A 21851-nucleotide genomic window follows, 5' to 3' on the forward strand; every position below is an offset into this window, starting at 1 on the left:
CTTTCAAACCCATGCTAGTCCACCCCCTGCTAAACAGACCACAGGCCTCTCGGGGGGCTGATGCCGCTTGGCCTCCATCCACTGCCTTGGGGAGGAGATCACTCAAGCCATGCCGGAGGCACAAAGAGGGGGGAGAAGGCGGCATTGGAGCACGTGGGGAATCAGGGCTCCCACGGAGAGATGCATTTCTGTGCCTTCCCTTCAGGATTTCTCCTTCGTCCTGTGGCAAGGGTTCCACAGGCTCAATCCACCCAACTGGAGAAATCTCCCCATCACACCTGGGGATGCCTAGGAGCACCAGCCTCAGGCAGGGCTCCCCAAAGAGAGGAGTTTCCATGCCCAGAGATGCTCCCGGGGTCGTGGGTCTGGGTCACTCACCGCCTTCAGCTTTCCATAGATTTGGAGAAGTCCCCTTTCGCTCAGGTAGCGGATGTTCTGGCTGGGGTGGACTAGCCACGCTACCAGGAGCGTCCAAGTCTTCTCCAAGGCGGCGAAGTCTTTGTCTTTCAGGAGCAGCTAAAAGAGGGAAAGGAGGAAAACATCCATCAGCCCCTGGGGCCAGACCCTCCTCTCAGGGAAGCCCACGCCGAGGAACTCGCTGCTCACCTCCACAAAGAAGGCCACCTCTGCGAGGGAATGCTGTTCTGGATCTTTGTCCAGGCTGAAGAGGGAAGCCAGGTATGCCTTCAGCCTGGCCACTGTGGAGGATGGTGTCTGTAGGAGAGCCCTGCAACACACCAAAGGACCCTGCTGAGTCCTGGGCGGAAGGCCCGGAAAGAGCAGACCTGACCCAAACCACCCCAGCCCCCAGGCCTCCTGAGAAATCTCCTCTTCACTCCTACTTACCTCACCAAGAGGGCCACACCCTGGAGGCAGCTCTGCGGAGAGCACAGGGATTCCCAGCAGGTCTTCTCTGGGGTCACCTGTGCCACCCTCTCCAGCAGGGTCCGGACAATCTGCGAGGTCTCCCTGCAGAGAAGAGAAGAGGAGGTGGCTGTCCCCAAAGTGTGTGTCTCCTTGCGGGGTGGCGTAGTGTCAGGGGTGGAGGGACTGTCTTGGACCATGGGAGGGAGACCACAGGGGTGAAGTGACTTTCCCCACAGCTGGTTTTTTAACACTGCAGACACATTTTAAGGCTCTCTGCAGATCCAAGAGGGCTGCAAATTCTGGGGTCTCCTCTGTGTAGCTGAGGGAGGGGACCACCGTGCCAGAGTCACCCCAACAGGCCAGAAATGCTCCTCACCCATCAGAGTGGGACATGGGACAAATGGCCCTAGCCTGTCCTCCCAGAGTGCTGGAAGGAGGACTTGCTGGCCTCGCTTTCCCCAGCGCCATGACTTACTCAGGAGGCAGGTCTTGGCTCTCCCGGTTCCCCACTCCCTCGGTGGTGTTCTGCAGGCCGGTGAGGATCTTGTTCACCAGGCCCACCAGGAGTTCAGGGAACCTCTCCTCCACCTCACTGGCATACTCCACGCACCGGATGACGTCCCCGATCTTCTTTGTTGCTCTCCCCTGAGGAGAAGGGGAGGGCCGGGCCTCAGCACACAGTCCGAGGGACAGTTATGGGTCAGGAGAATCCCCGGGGCCAGGCCAGTGCCATGGGTGTCTGCACGCACATCTGGGCCTGGAGGGTGCTGCCTCTGGCTCAGGGAGCATGAGGTCCACTGCAAGGGAAAGACATCCCCAAGGGGGAAGGGCAAGTCCCCGCCTCCCGTGTAAACAGTGGCTGCCATCCAAGCCGCCATGCTGCGTAGTGCAGGAAAGGAAGGGCGGAGGGGTGGAGGGAAGTCACCCTTGGTTTCCGCCCCTTACCTCTCCCAGATGGACCGAGGAGAACCAGTCTGGGGCCAGCTGTCCTCTTCCTTCTTCGCCACCGCCGATGTTCCTGAGAGAGGAGAGGAGAGAGAAAAGCTGCTCAAAGGTCTGTCCTGTTGGAGATGGCAGCCAGCTGGAGAAGAACACGAGCACCCAAAGAGATGCTGAGCAAGGATCTCGCCTCCCTTGGGAGGTGGCTGGCAGGGGAACTTCACCAGGCCAGAGATCTCCCAAGTCCAGCCTTTCGTGCCCCACTGAGAAGCCCTGGGAAGTGTTCAGAGAGGGCATCGAGACAGGAGCCCTCCCCTGCTCCTTCTCCCCAACACCCGGTCATGCCAACAGCATGGGGGGCTCGGAGCTCCCTCTGCTAACAGCCAGCAATAGACTTGCTGGTGTCTGTCTCGCACCTGCTGCCAATCGGCTTCCTTGGTTGAACTCCCCCTCCAGAGTCCTCAGAGGGCAAGGAGGAGGAAACATCCCTCTGTGGGGCTCAGACATGGGGGAGCTGCCCCTGTCCCCTGCAGCCTTCTGCTGGCTACGCTAAAAGCCCCCCCCCCCGCTCCCTACTGGCTCCTAAGGCCCTTCAGCTGAGAGGAGGGTACCTACCTGGCCGAACCGGGGGCCGGTGGAGAGTCCCACACCTCGTCCTCGATGCTGCTCACCTCATACATGGTGTCGTCCTCGTCCGTAGAGGAGCACTGGGGAGGAGAGAGAAGAGAAATGGGATTGTTCCAGGGCTTGCATTGACCTTGTGAGGCTTCTGAGAGGAGGAACTAAGCCCAAGGGACTTAGCGTTGAGTCCAGGCAGCACCCTGTTCTTGCTTAGTAGGGCTTGACCACACTTTCCAGAGGAACAGGTAGTTTGGGGTCATCCATCGTGCTGTAAGGGGCACTGAGGGTTCCAATGAATGGATGACCCTCTAAAACAGGGCTGCACAACTTCGGCCCTCCAGACATGGTTGGACTACAACTCCCATCATCCCCAGCCACAGTGGCCCGTAGTCGGGGATTATGGGAGTTGTAGGCCAACATCTGCAGGAGGCCCAAGGTTGTGCAGCCATGCTCTAAAACCAGATGTGCCTCTTAGAACAAAGGCATTTGGCATCTCCACCCAGAAGAGCCTTCCACCGCATTTCCAACCCCTTCCCAGTGCCTCAACGGGAGCCCTGCATTTTCTTCCCACCCCACTCATCCAAATCCCTCCCACCCTGCGGCATCTAGAACTGGAACTGTTCCAGGTTCTGTCTCCTATCGGGGAACAGGGGACACACACACACACACACAACCCAGAGCCCATCCACCTGAAAAAATGGATGAGCATTCCTGACCTCTGCCGAGGACGAGTCTTCCACCACTTCAGTGTTCAGCAGCCTCTTGATTAGCCACTTATTTGGCTTTGGGACTCTGAGAGAAGAAAGGAGAGACGGGGCATAAGAACATCCATGCATGCCAAGAGCCCTGTGGGTCAGGTGAAAGACACGTGTAGCCCAACAGTGGACAGCCAGATGCCTATTTAGTTGGTTGTGAACCACTTGAGACCTGGTTATATGTGGCATCAAAATGTGTTTATTCACACACAAACACCCCCCCCCTGCAGATTCTGAAGTTCCTTGGCTATCATGGGTAATAGTCTTCAATTGGCTTCTCCTCCATGAACGTGTCTAATCATTTGCTGGACCTAGTGGCCATTAGCCCATCCTGGGGTTGTGAATTCCATAGCTTTCAATGTGTGGTGTGTGGGGCGAGAGGGAGAAAATGCATTTTCTGGGCTCTGTGCTGCACCCAATGCCAGTCTACTCCTTGTGTTGAGCTCCTGTCCTCGTGCAGTGAGGGGGGTTAGGGAAATACCCCTCCAAGGTGCTCAGGCCTTTCAGAAACGCTCATCTCACCCTGCAGGCTTCTTTTGGCTAAACTGAGACGCTCAGGGGCGTAGCTGGGGGAGAGGGGGCCCGTGTTCATCCCTCTCTCTGGCGGCCCCCCGGAGTGAGGGAGATAATGAAGGAAATAGGGAGGGATGGAGCTGGAGGGCCCTTGGGAGCTGGGGGCCCGTGTTCTTTGGACCCTTTCGCTCAATTATAGCGACGCCCCACCCCAGGCTCCCAGGGAAGGTGATCTGCCTCTATGATCCCAGGAGCTGCCCTTCAGCTGAGAAAGGTACCTGGGGGAACTGGTGTCACTGTCCCCTTCCGACCCCTCGTCCTCCACGCTGGCTTGCGGAGTCTCGGCCCCCGGGAAGGAAGAACTCTGTGAAGGAGAGAGGAGGGAGAAATGGCTGCTCTGGCCCTCGCGTTGAGCTTTCCAGGCTTCAGCAGGGAAAAGGCCAGCCGGGCACCTCCCAGCGGTCATCGCCAGGTGAGCTGGATACAGGAAGTGGGCCGGAAGTGGACCTTTGATGTCCCAGAAGAGCTACAGGGGAGGCCAATTCTGCACCACAGCATGGCCATTTCGGAGGTTTAAGCAAACTCTTGTCAGAAGGTGGCCACCCACCCTGCAGCTTCTCAAACTGGAGCCATTCCACATTCTCTCTACTCCTGGGCAACACGGGGGACCCACAAGCCCAACCCTCAGTCCTTCCAAGGGAGGGACTGGATGTTGATGCTTTCTGACCTCTCCAAGGGATGGCTCTTCGTCAGCAGCAGCGTTGTGCAGCCTCCTCTGTACGGTGCTTGGCCTCTGGACGCTAAGAAAAGAAAGAAAGAAGACATGTGAGATCAGAAGAGCAGTGCTTAGAAAGAGCTCTGCTTGATGAGAAGAATGAGACATGCAGCCCAGCACCCTGTTTCCAGGAGTGGACAGCCAGATGCCTGCAGGAAGCCCACAGGCTGGGCATGGAGACCCCTGTCCCCTTGTGGAAAGAGGAGGAGACAAACAACTCTCCAAGATGCTCAGAGCTTCTGCCCACCCCTGGCTTCTTGCTAAACTAACCACCTCCCCCAGCCCCAGGATGGGCTCTTAAGGAAAGTCTTCTGCTTCCATGAGCTCTGGATCTGCCCCTCCAGCTAGTACCTCTGGGAACTGATGAAACTCTCCACGTCCAGCTCCTGATCCCTTGTGTTGACCTCTGGGATCTCGGCCTCTTCGATGTCGGCACCCTGCAAATGAGAGAAAAAGGAGAGCAATGCGTGAAGTTGTGCTCACTCTGATCTCCCTAGGGCCTTGGGGTTTAGGTTTTCTCCCTTCATTTTCTTTGAATTCATGTTTATTTCTTTAGATTATTTTGATTTTTAAATTAAAAAGTCTTATTAAAAAAAATAAACAATGTGCTCTAACATTAACTGTTATTGGGAGTGCCAGGGCACAGCCACCACATGCTTGTGGCCATTTTCTTTCATGGTTTGCCCAACAATGAACCTCCACTGTGATATGAGTTTTGCTGTGGTCAACAATTGGCGACCATCCTTCAAAATAGCCGCCAGCCTTCAAAATGGACATTGGAATCAGTTGGCTGCACTCTGGAGCTCTGGTCCGAAGACAGCATGTCAGGTAGGTCTCTGAGATCTCTTTCTTTACCCAAAGAAAGCAGTCCTTAACAGAAAGGTCAGTGCATAGGAGCTCTAGAATTAAATGCTAATTTCTTGTTGTCATTTCTTGCCATTTTTTTCTGCATTCCTTTCATGGGGAATGGAAACAAATGCGAATGGGACCCCCTGGTATTTATAGTTTGGGAGATGCAATCTCCCCTCACTCCTCAACCATCCCATCCACAAAAGTGACAGGAATGGTGTCCTTACCTCACAAGACCATGCGGTGGCAATGGTCTGCAGGAACCACCCATCGTCCTCAACCGTGAAGACACTGCAGGAAGAAATAAAATGGCATGAGTACCTCGGAAAAGCCTTGCTGGGTCAGACCAAAGATGCATCTAGCCCAGCACTCTGCCTCCAATAGGGGACAGCCGAATGCCTCCAGGAAGCTGTCCCCTGTGACCTTCAAGCTAGTGGACATCACCACCACATCTTCTAGGACTGAATTCTTCTACAAAATGTATGAAGACATCATTTCTGTAGGTCCTGCACCTCTTGCCAGTCAGCTGCACTGGATCCATCCCAGATCCAGGCCGGCTGTGGGACAGAAAATCTTCCCTACACAACATTTCAAGAAGAAACTCTACCTCCTCTGGGAACTGCTGGCAACCGCTTCATCCAGGATCCCGTTCCCACTCTTGACATGCTGGATCCTGGAGCCGTCCGAGAATGACTTCTGTGAAGGAGAGAGGAGAGAGGAATGGGTGCTCTGACGCCCACTTGATCTTTCCAGGGCGTCTGGGAGCCAAACGTCACACCTCCTTCAAAGGGACCTTAACAGATGCGCTTAAAGCAGGAAGTGGCTCCTTTGCACCTCAAAACGGTGCTGGGGACGCTCCCCCACAGAACTGGGCCCCTGCAGTTGCGTTGCTGACTAAAAGAGACACTTCCTGTTCTCATATTGCTTTTCTTGATGATGCATCTAAGCTACTATTTAGAGTCTTGCAATATATATCTATAGCTATCTCATTGAAACTTGATTTTTTAAAATTTTTGTCTTCATATTTTCTTTTCATTCAGCTGATTTATATGTGTGTGTGTGTGTGTTTATTTTAGTCTATTTTTACACTCATTGGTTTTGGTTTCTCTTTCCCCACCACAAAGAGAGTGCATCCTTCCTGAAGTACCGGGTCTGAATGGAAGCTCCAGCGCGTGGGACCTTCCTTAAAAAACAAGGCCCTGCCCTGCCAGAATGTCATGGGTGGCAGAATGGAGGGCAATGCCTTTGGGGAAGAGATGGCTGCCCCTTCGGTCTCCGATAGCGATCGACCGGCCTTGAGTGGGAGCCCAGGTACACCACAAGAAGCCAGTCCTAAAACCAATGTCAGCGAATGGGACCTACAAACTGGACACACTTTCATGGCCATTTATTTCATGGGTGCCATTGTGTCAGAGCGAATGGAAACACATAGGAATGGTATCCGTTTCCATTCATTCAAAAAATAAATGCTCAGAGAGGAACCAAACCCCAAAATCTACTGAAGCCCAGAGATCAGCCTCCCCCCCCCACCCCCCATTCCTGGGGAGTTGGGTGAGATCCTAGGTATTAGACCATTTGGAGTCACAGGATCCCGGATGAGAGTCAGGCCTCTTGCTGTAAGGGACACTATGGTTTCACATTCAGGGGAGGTGCTTTTAGATCAGAGAAGCCTAGCTAGGTTTGTCTCTTTGCTGGGAAGAGCTACTGGCCGTCTGATGCAGCCTCGTCTTTTGAGGGCCCTTCTGATGCTCAACTACATGCTAAGCCAAGCCGGAAAGGGGGTGATGTGGAGCCGAGCAGGGGCAGAGGGGAAGGAGTGCCCAATCTGCCCCAAGGAAGACTTCCCCACTCTAGTTCCCCTCCAGACTGCTCCCTTTCTGGACATGTTTTGTGCTTGGTAGTCCAGAAGAAAATCAAAGTCTGGAACCCTGCGGGGAGGGAGTGATTTGGGGCAGGAGAGCGGAATGAAGAAGCGAGGGGTGGAAGGCAGGTAGAGACACCCCTCTTCCCTCTCAGCACTTCCCATCCCCCAATTTCCCATGCTACTTCCTCCATAGGGAGGGGCGTCCACCTTGGCACGAGTGACTTGTAGTTGAGCCCCGATGGTCACTCATCCCACCCACCCAATTCACGGCTACTACCACTGCAAATTTTGAAGCCTATGGCTTTGCAAGACAAGTTCTCAAAACGTTCCTCCCACCTGCTCAGACTGGGTCTCCCGCACTCCCTCTAGACTCGCTTCAAATGGGGTCTCTCCCACCCCCTCCCAGCCCTGCCATGTACGGACTGGATTTCCATCCCTTACCAGTGACCATTTGCTAGTTTCGGTCACGGAGCGCTGTTCGTTAATCTCCTGTGGCTGGAAGTCACTGAGAGGAGAAAAAAGACAAAAGACACAAGGGAGTGAGTGTGTCGAAGGAACCCCGAGTACCCCGTTTCCAACAACGGACAGCCGGATGCCTCGTGGCAGGGCGTGGAGGCAAGAACCCTCCCCCTCCCTGCAACATTCATGGACTTTGTTTAGTTTAATCTAATTGATATATCGCCAGGGGCGTAACTACTATTAGGCAAGGGGAGGCGGTTGCCTGGGGGCCCCAGAGACTCCTCGCATGACTCCCCATTGCCCCCTGCCCAGCCCCAGGTCCCCTCGGCCACTTGCCCTGCTTGCCCGCCTCTCTCCTGCTTGTCCTCCTGGCCGGCAATCGAGGCACCAGACCAGCTGCCTGCCAAGAGCTGCTTTTCTCCCGGGCGGGGCTTGCAGGGAGGCCTCCGTGTAGGCCCCAGTGAAGCCTGAACTGGAGTAGACATGGAGGGAGGCCCCAAGCAAGCAAGGAGGCAGGCAGACAGGCAGGCAGGCAGGCAGGGTGGCCCCCAGAGCTCTCTGCAGCAGACCCTCCGCCCAGCCCAGCATTTGCCAGGTAGAACCTGAACTCCTTTTTGTGGTCACCGCCACCCCCCCCCCCCCGCCCATATATAGGGATCTGCTTGCCATAGGGCTTTGATATGGGGGGGGGGGAGAGACTGAGAAGTCTCTGAATATTTAATTTAAAACAGCTTGGAAATTTTGCTGGCTTTAAAAAAAAGCCCTATAAGTGGCTTGTTTCATGGCAGAAAATTTTAAAAACTTCTGGAACAAACTATATTATATTTATTTATTCATTCATTCATTCAAAGAGCTAAAGTGTGCGCCCATGTCTCTGCGCCCATGTCTTTCTTGGGCATTCTGGGCATGCGCAGAGTGCATGCTCAGAGCGCCCGAGAAAGATACGGCCGCCGGGACACGGGTGGCCATGTTGTCTCCCAGGTCAAAAGAAGAAGAAGCGGGGAAGGAGAACAAGTGGGAGCCGGGGTGGGCAGAGGAGGCAGCGGCGAGGGAGAGCAAGCGGGAACCGGGATGACAGAGAACAAGCAGGAACCGGGGAGGGCAGAGGCGGCAGCGGCGAGGGAGAGCAAGCGGGAACCGGGATAACAGAGAACAAGCAGTAACCGGGGAGGGCAGAGGCGGCAGCGGCGAGGGAGAGCAAGCGGGAACCGGGATGACAGAGAACAAGCAGTAACCGGGGAGGGCAGAGGCGGCAGCGGCGAGGGAGAGCAAGCGGGAACCGGGATGACAGAGAACAAGCAGTAACCGGGGAGGGCAGAGGCGGCAGCGGCGAGGGAGAGCAAGCGGGAACCGGGATAACAGAGAACAAGCAGTAACCGGGGAGGGCAGAGGCGGCAGCGGCGAGGGAGAGCAAGCGGGAACCGGGATGACAGAGAACAAGCAGGAACCGGGGAGGGCAGAGGCGGCAGCGGCGAGGGAGAGCAAGCGGGAACCGGGATAACAGAGAACAAGCAGTAACCGGGGAGGGCAGAGGCGGCAGCGGCGAGGGAGAGCAAGCGGGAACCGGGATGACAGAGAACAAGCAGTAACCGGGGAGGGCAGAGGCGGCAGCGGCGAGGGAGAGCAAGCGGGAACCGGGATGACAGAGAACAAGCAGGAACCGGGGAGGGCAGAGGCGGCAGCGGCGAGGGAGAGCAAGCGGGAACCGGGATAACAGAGAACAAGCAGTAACCGGGGAGGGCAGAGGCGGCAGCGGCGAGGGAGAGCAAGCGGGAACCGGGATGACAGAGAACAAGCAGGAACCGGGGAGGGCAGAGGCGGCAGCGGCGAGGGAGAGCAAGCGGGAACCGGGATGACAGAGAACAAGCAGTAACCGGGGAGGGCAGAGGCGGCAGTGGCGAGGGAGAGCAAGCGGGAACCGGGATAACAGAGAACAAGCGGGAACCGGGGAGAACTCTTTGCGGCGGCGGCGGCGGAATTCTCCACCTAGCCGCCCACAGCGACGGCGGCACTGTAGGCCCGGCCACCCAGCCACCCGCGGCACCAGCGGCACTCTCGAAAAGAGAAAGAAAACAGCAAGGAGGGAGAGGGAGATAGAAGAAAGGAAGGAAAAGAAAGAGAGAAAGAGGGAGAGAAAAGGAAGGAATGAGAGAGAGAGAGAGAGAGGAAGGAAAGGAGGGCGAGAGAGCGGGAGAAGGAAAAAAGGAAACCAAAAATAAGAAAAAAGGTTCTAGTGCCCATTATTTTAACGGGCTAAAAAATACTAGTTCATTCATAAATGCACTGATGCTCAAGTTGTTTTACAACCCAGAAAGTCTGAGTGAGAACTGTGAAGCATGTGTGGTGCTTTTATTTTATTTTATTTTATTTTTCTTGTGTGTGAACTGCTCCCCAAGAACTCGCAGGGACTTCTGGGTCAATCTGGCCAACCTGGGAATGCAGCACCTCCATTCCAGAGGAGATGTGTGTTAAAGGGCTTTAAAAGCCTCCTGTGAAAAACCTCCTGCAATCAAACATTACCGAATTTGTTCAAAATTCTGAGAAAACAGACATAGGCTCACCCTGCATGGTTGAAAGTCTCCTTTGCTAATCTGCAGCAAGGGTCCCATTTTAATCATTAGTGTTTCTAGTGTGTTCTGGGCATTAAATGTAGCACAAATATATAGTTCTCAATGTATATCACTATATATTGTGAAGTGTTTGTGTGTGTGTATTCAGTGAAATGTATTTCCAGGCAGCATACTTATTTTGAAATATCAGACTTAAATCCTTGGGGGCCTGGGGTGTGCGGAGGCCCTGGACTTTGAGGGGGGCCCCATTTTAAAATCTGGTCTCTGGGCCCACTCCAACCTTGCTGCGCCCCTGTATGTCGCCTAGTGTGAAAACCTCTAAAACGTCTCAGCTCCCCTGGTTGGGGCTTGGAGAGTGGCTGCTGGTCAGAGTAGACCACCATGAAGCTAGTAGAGCAATGGTCTGACTCAGCACCACCTGTTCCGAGGGGCTGCCACGACCTCCTCCTCTGCCCCCCAGAGGGGCTTCCACTGCTCCCCACCCCAACTGCTCCCTTTCCCCTGCTGCCACTCAAGAAGGCACCAGGGGATCCAGCCCTGAAGAAGCAGCCAGCCACACCCTGGCTCCAGTCTCCTGCTCTGGGTGGCTGCAGGGCTCACCTGGAATCTAGGCACTGAGAAATGGTGGGCCAGGCACACCAGCCCATGGGGCCTCTCAGCCCCCCAGTCCTGGCAGAGCAGGCTAGGGGACCCTTCCCCATTGGAAACCCTAGAGAGCTCCATGTGCATGAGAGCCCTGCCTCGCCTCCTGTGCCTGAACCCCTGGAGCCTCCCCCAAAGCCCAGGTAGTTCAGACTGATGGGCTTTGGAGACCCCTTGGCCTGCCCTTGCTGTCATTCCTTTCTGTCTGGTGCTTCTTGTGAACAGGGACCTCTTTGGGGGGGGGCAGCTTATGAAACCCTGGCCGGGGCCATGTTTCTTGAAAGGGTCCCAAGTGGTCTTCAAATCCATGGTGCCATCCATCGAAACTGGGCCCGGATAACCCAGGAGGAGCAGGAGAACGTACCTGAGTGGAGCCACAGGAGTAGCCCCATCAAGGCTGCCCACGCCGCGGAGTAAGGGGCCTCCTTCTCCCTTGTCCTGTCCAGGAGAGAGGAGAGCAGGAGTGAGGATGGGCTGGGCCAGTCTGTTCAGACACACCGGGGTCAGCCCAAAGGGACCAGGAGGGACTCACTTCCGAGATTTCTCACCATGACCCAAACCGCTTTGAGAACTTTGGTGGTCGCCCCCCCCCCACCCATTGACCCTGTTTGAGGCAGGGTGGTGAGCCCTCCCGCTGATCCCCTTGCCAGAGGAGGCCACGTTCAGCACTCCCTGGTGGCCCCAAATGGACAACCTTTGGCGTGAGCAGCAGGAGAGACCGCAACGCCCTCCTGTCACCAGTCCGGTCCAGAGGCTCCCAGGGCAGCAGCGGAACCTCCATCCCCATCAGGATCGTCGGAACCCCAGCGCCATGGCAACCAGGTCAAGATACCCAGCCCTGGGATACAGCTCAGCAACGGCCACTTTTTGAATCTAAGCAAGGACTTCTGCGGCTACGCATATTTCCAGACCACTCTCCAACCAAAAGACTCCAAGCGGATGACAGGCACAGAGAAAGGAACCGAGAACACCTGAATGAGATGATGTCCTGTCCCCAAAGGGCTCTCAGTCCAAAAAGAAACCTCAAGCCGATGGCAGCAACACCACGGGAGGGATGCTGTGCTGGGGCTGGAGAGGGCCAGTTGCTCCCCCCCTGCTCAATAGGAGAGTCTCACCACTTGGGAAGGTGCCCCCTCTCTAACTCATCCTGCTCCTGTGACTTCTGAAGGGGGAAGCTGCCTGCCGGGAGCTCGGAGAGGCCAGGAGTCCTTCCCCTGCTCTGTACAGGTGGCTCCATTCTGTGCTTCCTCGCGGGAAGATAGAGGTCCTGGAGGAGGGAGGGGGCTGAGGGAGCTCTGAGCCATCCATGGGGGGCTTGTGCTCCATGAAGACCCAGTGAAGGTGCCCTGGGCCAGTTCATTCATGCCCACATGGGTCAGCCCAAAGGGGCCAAGAGGGACTTCCTAAATGTCTCCACCTTGACCCAGATCTGACCCCTGGGGGTCACCTGCCACCACATGAACCTATTTGGGGCCGGGCGGTGGACACTCACTCTGGACTCCTTGCCCGAGGCCATCTTCTGCGCTCCCTTGCGGTCAAAATGGGACGGAAATTTGCCGTGAGCAGCAGGAGAGGCCAGAAAGTCCTCCTGCCAACGGTCGAGTCCAGACAGTTTGAAGGCAGCAGCGGAACCTCCAGCCCCATGGCGACCGGTAAACACTCCCGGCCGAGGACCCCCCCCCCCAGCAACTGCCATATTTGGATCTAAACAAGGATGGCGGAACTCCCAGGCCCAGTGGTGGGCACGAGGCACCAACATCTGCAGGGTTGCCAACTCTCTATCTGGTCCTGCTCCTGTGACATCAGCAGACGCCTGACATTCAGTGCTTAAGCTAGTGAATCCGTTTCCCATCCCTTTCGGCTAGGAATGGCTTCACCTGCTCAAACTGGTCAAGCTTTTGCTCCGAGCAGAGGAGCCAGGCTACATCAAGAGGGGGCAATTCCCATCCTCCACATAAGTGCCACTTGGCACATCTTGCCGTTTCTACCTCCCCTCCATCCCCCTCCACAACGTTTCATTTCTTTTATATCCTAGTTTTAGTTTAACAATATCAAAGAGGCTTACAAACAATGAAACTCGTATTTTCTCATTCTAAGCTACCGAGGAAGGGGCCTTCCAAAACAAGGAGGTCATCATCACCATCGATCCAAAGAGGGAGGGAGGGAGAAGGCCTCTCTGCAGGGGTGTTGCTGGAGACTTAAAGTGTTCCCGAGCCTGACCCCTTTGGAGCATCCAATGCAGGCATACCCGGCAGCTCCCAAGAATGACCAATGTTTTTTTAAAGCCACCTAATGGCCCAGCAAGGAAGCAACCTGCCTAGAGAGCAGGAGGCTGTTGGTTTGAATCCCTGCTGGTGTGTTTCCAGACAATGAGAAACCCCTATATTGGGCAGCAGCTCAGAGAGGTCTGGAGCTCCTTCTCCAGCTCTCTGCAGGTGGCTCCACTCTGTGCTTCCTTGCTGGAAGAGGTCCTGGAGGAGGAGGGGGGGCTGACCCATCGATGAGGGGCCGGTGCTCCATGAAGACCCTGTGAAGATGGGCTGGGCCAATCCCTTCCTGCCCACCATGGTCAGCCCAAAGGGGCTAGGACAGTGTCGCTTCCTAAATGTCTCCACCTTGACCCAAATCCGACACCTGGGGGTCACCTGCCACCACATGAACCTATTTGGGGCCGGGCGGTGGACACTCACTCTGGACTCCTTGCCCGAGGCCATCTTCTGCGCTCCCTTGCGGTCAAAATTGGACGGAAATTTGCCGTGAGCAGCAGGAGAGGCCAGAAAGTCCTCCTGCCAACGGTCGAGTCCAGACAGTTTGAAGGCAGCAGCGGAACCTCCAGCCCCATGGCGACCGGTAAACACTCCTGGCCGGGGACGCCCCCCCCCCAGCAACTGCCATATTTGGATCTAAACAAGGATGGCGGAACTCCCAGGCCCAGTGGTGGGCATGAGGCACCCACAGGCAGGGTTGCCAACTCTCTACCTGGTCCTGCTCCTGTGACTTCAGCAGACGCCTGACATGCAGAGCTTAAGCTAGTGAAGCAGTTTCCCATCTCTTTTGGCTAGGAATGGCTTCACCTGCTCAAACTGGTCAAGCTTTTGCTCCGAGCAGAGGAGCCAGGCTACATCAAGAGGGGGCAATTCCCATCCTCCACATAAGTGCCACTTGGCAGCACTGGCCCTTCCTATCCTCCCTCCATCTCCCACCCCACCCCCAGTGCAGAATTCTCAGGGCCTAGTGGTGGGCATGGGGCACAAGCACCCAGGGTTGCCAACTCTCTAACCAATCCTGCTCCTGTTCCTTTAGAAGATACCTGGTTACAGAAATTAAATTGCCAAAGCTTTTCCCATGTCTGCATTTCCATGACAGCAAAAGCTTCAGTTGCTTAATTCTTGAATGTCAAGGCATTTTTAAAGGAGCCAGGCCAGTAAAAAAGGTTGGCAACCCTTCAGATTGGGATCCAGACTGAAGTCTGTTCCTGAGCACACATGGCTGGGTGACAACAGGGCCGTGCCTTTCCTCCAAGGGGCAGGAGGAATCTTCCCAACATTTGGACCCCCAGATCTCCAGAGAAGCAAAGGGAGACGTCTCCACCACACAGGTGTTACGGTGCCTGAAGGAGAGGCTGCTAATACATTTGGATCATAGAGTTTCTGAGGAGCAGAAACCCTGGCAGAGCGGGGGGGGGGTGTTTGTAAAAGGGGGTCCGGGCCAGGAATCTCCTCCTTTCTGGATCATAGCAGGGCTGCCCTCCGAAGGCCATTGTGGCCAGTAAGCCAGGCGCAGCAGATGGCCAGTCAAGTCTCACGTCCTGCTAGATGTTTCACAGGTCTACTGGCTTGGCGCCATGACGCCTTCAGGCCCCTGGAAGGAAAGAAGCAACAATTGTGTCAGGCACATTTCAGGGCAATCACACTCAGACACGGGCACACACACGGATGGTGCTACTCTGTTGTCATTCTGCCAACCCATTCTTCTATGGCTTGTCACACAACAAGGAGCCTCTGGAACTCACCGATACAGCACACAATAGACCCATCCGTCCCCACAGCAATGGTGCCTCGCAGAGCAATCCGTTCTGTTTCTTTCTTTATTGTTACATTTCTATACCTCTTTTCATTAAAACCATCGGAAGGTGGGTCACATAAAAGTTAACACAAGACTACAAAAATCACACAATTAAAATATCATTTGTTTGTTTATTATTTGAATTATTTAACATATCCCTATACCACCCAAAACTTGCATCTCTGGGTGGTTTACAATTAAAATAATATAAACATTAAAATCATTAACATTCAAATAATTTAAAACCCAGCATTAAAAGTATTAAAACTATACAGCTAATTAAAAGCCTGGGTGAACAAATATGTCTTCAGTGCCTTTTTAAAAGTTGCCAGAGATGGGGAGGCAAGAATATCAGCAAAAAGATAAAAATACAGATCTGATTAAAAGATTTTAAAACAAGCATAATATAACCATCAAAGATGCAAAGCAACAGCAATAGAAACGGAGGCTATTCCCACGATTGCAGAAAATCGGGCTGCGAGCCTGGTGGTTCTTGAGCGGGTCACAGTATTATCAATTTTGTTACTACCCATTTTGCTACCTCAAGACCACCAGTTGCTGCAGCATATGTAGATTTGGAGAGGGGACGCAATGGAGGCACGAAAAATATTTTATGCTAGTATCCATTCTGGATTATATGCATTTTGGATGATATACATGGGGAAGGATCCAGCTAGAGTTAAGCACAATGAAAGCCCGTTGCTTTCAATGGGAGAGCTGAGTCTGTGCATTGAAATATTGGAGCTTACAAGAGTTTAACGTTTGTCCCTGCTAACTTGGCAAAGAGGCACCTTTTAAACATGGCGATTCTCTTTGATTGAGCAGGGGGAGAGTAACTGGCCCTATCCACCCCCAGCACAGGACCTCCAGTGACTGTTGCTGGTGTCTATCTCATGTTGTTTTTTTAGATTGTGAGCCCTTTGGGGAGTGGGAGCCCTTTGATTTATTTATTATTTCTCTAAGTAAATCGCTTTGGAAGCTTTTGTTGATAAGTAGGATATAAATATTTGTCGTTGTTTATGTTTAACTTTGGCTGGATCAAGCCCATAATTTGTGCATTTTTGATATATTTTTACCCATAAATATAGTTTATCTTGATGTCTTCATCAAGGTGGGGAGAGGGCAAACTAGTAAGCTCCCTTGAGTTGGCAAAAAGAGAGAGAGAGAAAGCTTCCAGCACTGAACAGCAGCCTTCTGTTTTTGCAAAGAGAATGCCTTAAACCTCACATTTTCCGTCATTGTGTTTGTTGGAGACTGGGGCCAAAAGTCTCCTTGGAACAGCTGAGCCATGCAAAACAATAGTAAAAATCAGAGTCATGGTGATGTGTGAAATTTCCTCAGAGTTCTAGGTGGTCGCAGAATGTGGGGTGGGGTAGTGGGGGGAGAGGGAAGGGGGTGGCGCCTGCGGTTTCTGGCTGGAGCAAAGGGATCCCCACACTGGAATGGAACTTGCAGATGTCCCCTCATTCCTGAGACTGAAGTTGTAAAAACAGGGTTCCACTCAGAGAAAGTGAAGACAAGATGATGAGAGAGTCACTTGATTCTTTATTTTTATTTATTTTTATTATTGTTTATTTTTATTATTGTTTATTTTTATTTTTATTTTTTATTTTAATTGCAAATAATTCTGCAGAATAAGCTGTTGCAGGGATTCTCAGCCTTGAGTCCCCAGATGTTGTTGGACTACAATTCCCATCATCCCCAGCCACGATGGGAGTTTATGGGAGGAGAGCTGGTTTTGTGGCAGAAAGCATGCATTGTTCCCTTTGCCAAGCAGTGCCCACCCTGGTTTGCATTTGAGTGGGAGACTACATGTGAATACTGTAAGATATTCCCCTTAGGGGATGGGGCCGCTCTGAGAAGAGCATCTGCGTCCTTGCATGCAGAAGGTTCCAAGTTCCCTCCTTGGCATCTCCAGGCAGGAGTGAGGGAGACTCCTGCCTGCAACCTTGAAGAAGCCGCTGCCAGTCTGTGTAGACAATAGTGCACTAGATGGACCAATGGTTTGACTCAGTAGAAGGCAGCTGCCTATGTTCCTATGATGGCCAAAGGCTAACATGGCTGGGGATGATGGGCACTGTAGTCCAACAACACCTGGGGACCCAAGGCTGAGCACCCCTGGGAGTCTGTCCCAAAAGGCAAAGCCACATAATAGTTATACATGGAGGGCTCTGCATAAACCAGGTGCTGAATCACTCCCCCAGTCCACACGGAAAGCCGTTTCCCAGCAGATCTAGCAACTGACATGGGCTCTACCGAAACTGCATCCAGCTTGCCAGCCCACTGTGGGAAGCTAGCAGAGGTTTGGAAAGTCGAGCTGAAATTCCTCAAGGAGGTGTGGAGGTTTAGCAGATCCCTAATGTACAGCTTTGCGTGAAAGAAAAGCCACTGGCACATGGGATGTTGGCGTGGGAAGGAAGGGGGCTCGGAGGTCTCCAGCCCTCTGCAGGAGACTGGAACTGAAGGGCCAGGCATGCAAACGGATCACGTGTGCTCAGAATATGAAAGTTGGCCGAAGTGAGTATTCATCTGCATGGCAGTAGTAGGGTGTGGAAGGAAGGGGGTCTCCTGCTGGGACTTCTAGCAGCCAGTCCTAGGTGCTACCCACCTCTTAAATCCTTCCGCCAGCTGGCAGATTGGTCTCCGGCCAGGGAGGGGTGGGTGGGCGGGGGTCCCGGGCATTCTCTCGGCTGCAGTGCTGGGCTGAGCACCATCATCAGCAAATGTCGGCTCATTCAGGGTGACCCCACCACCACCCAGGGAGAAGAACACACACCCATCCTGTTTAAAACCTCTGAGCAGAAGCTGGCTGGTTAGCTCAGTTGTTTAGGGTGTTGGTGCTACTAAAAACACAAAAGGTTTTTAGCAGGCCGAGTTGCGGGGAGAGGGCTGTAGTTCAACGGTAGAGCTTCTGCTTAGCATGCAGCAGGACTGAGCTTCAGCCCCTGGAATCCCCAGGGAGGGAGGGAGGGAGGAGCCATTGTGGGACCCTGGGGAGCTTCTGTCAGGTAGTCGGTGCTGAGAGGGAAGGACCAATGGTCTGAGTCCATGTAAGGCAGCTTCCTAGGTAGTATGATTGAGTATTCGCCTTTGGTATCCAGCCACCAGCCCAGCTCTCTCGCTGCATCTTCTGCCTCTGGCCCTTCATCAGCTTGCTGTTCCTCAGCCATGCCTCTGGCCTCATTGTCCGCATCTGATACCCACCCTTGGCTGATCCTCTGCTCTTTGCCTCCTGGCACCCCACGGGACCTCCCCCTCTGGCCTGTCTGGGTGCTCGGCCAAGATGGGTTAAGAACTGTGAACAGGATCCTGTTCAGGATCCAGATGTTGTACTCAACCTCTGGGGAATCTAGCCACACATAAGTCAGGGCTCTGCCTTCTGGGGATTTTGGAGCTCTCTTCGAGGTGGCCAGAGCAAGCTGGTGGAAGATTAGAGAGTCTATGGTCGCCTTTCTCCATGCTTTGGTCGAGTCCACACAGTTGTCTGAATCTAGGTTTAATTCGGGTTATTGTCATGAGTGTGATTGTGTGACTCCACTCCAAGGCAAGCATCTCAGCTTCAGCTCGGGCCATAATTCATCTTGGCATGGGTTCCCGCAATCAACCTAATGTTGGTAACCCACATTAAACCTAGCTTTGGATGCCGGTGTGAATCAGGCCTTTCTTTGTTGCTGCTTGTCCTAGTTCTCTTTCAATTGCTTTTTCTATCAGGGGATTGGAAGGGGAGGAGCCATTGGCTAGCAAAGGAGAGATCAGATAAGCAGCAGTAAAGAATGGATGGGAAAAGGTGATCAGGGGCACGACAATACCCTCCAGCAATCACTGCATCTCTCCAAGGAAGTTTTCAGATTTATCAATGGGCAAAGCTAGCTTGCATGTGTCTGCTCAGGGGATACAGTTAGCTGCTAAGGAAGAACCTGGATTGATGATTGACTCTGCTAAGGGACATCCTGGGAAGAAGCCTAGAGCCCGCCCGATTCAGAAATTTATGCTGTGCAAATATGCGGATGTCTGTACACGCATACTGGTGTTTGTGTGAATGACTGTACCTGTGTTCATGTTAAAAGTGAACCTGGATACGGGCCTTTCAAATGCAGGTTACAGATAGGAAATGCACTTCTGTACCTGTGTTCAGCATAGCTTGTGAATGACTGTACCTGTGTACAGATTTGTACCTGCATACACACTGTACACTGAAACAACCAACCAGCTGGGATAAGTTAGGCATGGGGGCCAGCGAAGCGCCGACAGAGACAGTGTTGTTGACTGCATACTCTCATGTGAGCCTCTGCTCATTTCTGTTGGAAAACACAGCCCCAAATAGGAAGGGTGCACAGGCACAACTCAAATAACCCTCAGGGCTGCTTGTGCGTTTTTCATCCAGGAAGGCCACTCTGCACCTTCAGCTGTGGAAAAGCATTTCTGTTGCATCTTAAGCACACTGGCTGATGTAGCGCAAGGATGTCCCAGCGGGGCAAGAGAACAGCCTAATAGGATTTCCAAACTAACTGCACCGGTGCAGTGGGGAAGCAGAGGGCTGCACAGCCCTCGGGGACATATGTTCAGGTGGCACTGTGCAGTTGCCTGTGGCTGGGTTTTTAAAAAACCGCTTTCAATTTAAACCATGGTTTGAGTTCCAACTTGGATTGCTTCTCCTCCACTTATGGATATAACCATGATCAGCCAAATTGGGTGTGATGTCATTTTGCTTTCTAGAAAGAGAAGCATTGTTAGCCAGTGAAAAGAGCTTCAGCCATGAGCACAATCGAGCAGTCATCACTTGCATGGTTTCCATGATCCTGATACCTGGAGAATGCGAACTGAGTCCGTCATTGATGGCTGTAAGCTGAAAAATAAGGGACAAATGGCACCCCATGAGGGACAGACTATTTGGGGCTAAAATAAATGCAGTCCCTGCTAATAAGGGGCGGTTTATTTTATTTATTTTTACATGTATATTCTGCCCTTCCTCTGAGAAGCCCAGATCAGTGTACAAGGTTTATGTTTGTTTGTTTGTTTGTTTAACATTTTTTATACTGCCCAAAACTTGAGTCTCCGGGCGGTTTACAATTAAAGTTGCCCTGAGGTTACGTCACCCTGTTGGTAACCTTAACTGAGGGCATCCTGGGGAAAGGGAGTGTCAAAAAGTACTGCTTCCCCACTGCAGTGGGCATTTTTTAGGCAAGTTGCACTGGACTGCTCTTTCACTGCACCAATACTTCCTTGCTCTGAATATCAGCCAGGATCCTTCCCTTCATCATCATTTCCTTCACCTTTTATTTTCCAGAATTCAGAAGATGATTGACTGGGGCAAACCTTCTTGGAAACTGCCATTCACCGAGTCAGGCCATTGGTCCATCTAGCTAAGATTTGTCTACATTCTACACTGACTGGCCGCAACTCTCCAAGAATTTCAGGCAGCAGTCTTTTTCTGGAGATGCTACCAGGGCTTGAACCTGGAACCTTCTTCACGCAAGCATGCAGATGCTCTTCCATGGAGCTATGGGGCCATCCCTTAAGAAGAATATCTTCCAGCATTCACTTGCAATTGCCCATCCAAATGCAAACCAAGGTGACTCCTGCTTAGAAAAGGGACAATTCTTTTGGATGGGGTTGGGGACCCCAAAACACCACTTTATGTATGTATGTATGTATGTATGTATTACCTTTTATATCCCGCTCTTCCTCATGACAATTGTAATAAAATAAACTATAAACATATTTACACAATTTCTTCCCTGCTCTCTGGGCATCTACCCAATGTCACATAAAATCTAAGGTATAGATGATGGAGCTCTACCGTCTGAAGATGTGTCTGGCTGATCCAGTCTGCATGTTGCAGACCATTAATACAGGTTTGCAGTGGAGAAAAAAAAATAGCAAAGTGTTTCAGAATGAAGAACTGAGAAGGACAAACAAAATCTTTTGGTTTATTATGTATAAGTTAAACATCAAGACATGTTTTCATAGGTGTAAGGCACAAGGCCCTACAGCATTAAGAAACATTTTTCCTGCTTCCCAGTGAAATGCATAAAAGTCATATAGCCAGGTTGTGAAGCGTAGAGAACAAGGACAGTATCTTCACACTTGTCAAAAGCCTTCCAGGCCTGTTCATGACATTGACCAGTACCTATTTTGCGGGTTTATAAAGTGTTTTCAACTGTTAAAGTAAAAGAGAGATGGTATTGCCACGTATTTGCCTGATCATCCTGCAAAGAGATTGAAGGACAGCGTCATCTGCTACTGTGATTACTATTAACCACAGTATTAAATATTAATTAATATCCTATAAAGCACTCTCTCTTAAATTAGAGTTCATTGAAACGCAGATTATGAAATGAACAGAATAAAGTGCCAAATATTTGCCCCTGATGAAGGTAAGGGACATCTTGGTTATATGAACATACCCGTTACAAAGAGAGTTATTTGCATAGGTTTGCCTTAACAGGAACGGCAAGGAAGGAAGGGAAATCTGAGTAATGACGTTTAATGCGTCCACTAAAGAGCACAGCTCTGTCAAATAAATAAAGCCTTTGGATGCCAGAGGAGAGACCACAACTCAGTGAGAGAGAACATGCCTGGCTTGTCAAAGATCCATTCTTTGCAGACATCATATAGAGAGGAGAGCTGGTCTTGTGGTAGCAAACATGATGCCCCCTTAGCTAAGCAGGGTCTGAATGGGAGACCACATGTGAGCACTGTGAGATATTCCCTTCAAAGGATGCAGCTGCTAAGAGCATCTAGGTTCCAAGTTCCCTCCCTGGCTTCTCCAAGGTAGGGCTGAGAGAGACTCCTGCCTGCAACCTTGGAGAAGCCGCTGCCAGTCTGGGTAGACAATACTGAGCTAGAGAGACCAATGGTTGGACTTAGTATATGGCAGCTTCCTATGTTCCTATGACTGAATATACAGTTTCAAGTAGGTGGGTGGGGGT

At 52.4% G+C, this 21851-nt stretch overlaps 1 protein-coding gene across 1 annotated transcript; it reads right to left on the bottom strand.

The window, feature by feature from the left end:
- Positions 1–3: 3 nt before the first annotated feature.
- Positions 4–8274, bottom strand: LOC128350545 (uncharacterized). The gene is made up of 14 exons (XM_053308954.1): positions 7979–8274; positions 7625–7688; positions 5927–6015; positions 5547–5610; positions 4822–4907; positions 4423–4495; positions 3974–4059; positions 3144–3219; positions 2422–2513; positions 1813–1885; positions 1343–1512; positions 847–969; positions 607–727; positions 4–81 (listed from the first exon to the last, which is right to left on the bottom strand). Exons 1-14 carry the CDS (start codon positions 8125–8127, stop codon positions 4–6), a joined length of 1344 nt encoding a protein of 447 aa, XP_053164929.1. The 5' UTR covers positions 8128–8274.
- Between the last annotated feature and the right edge of the window lie 13577 nt (positions 8275–21851).

Source organism: Hemicordylus capensis, chromosome 3, assembly GCF_027244095.1.
Source record: "Hemicordylus capensis ecotype Gifberg chromosome 3, rHemCap1.1.pri, whole genome shotgun sequence".
In the NCBI taxonomy this organism is placed as follows: Eukaryota; Metazoa; Chordata; class Lepidosauria; order Squamata; family Cordylidae; genus Hemicordylus; species Hemicordylus capensis.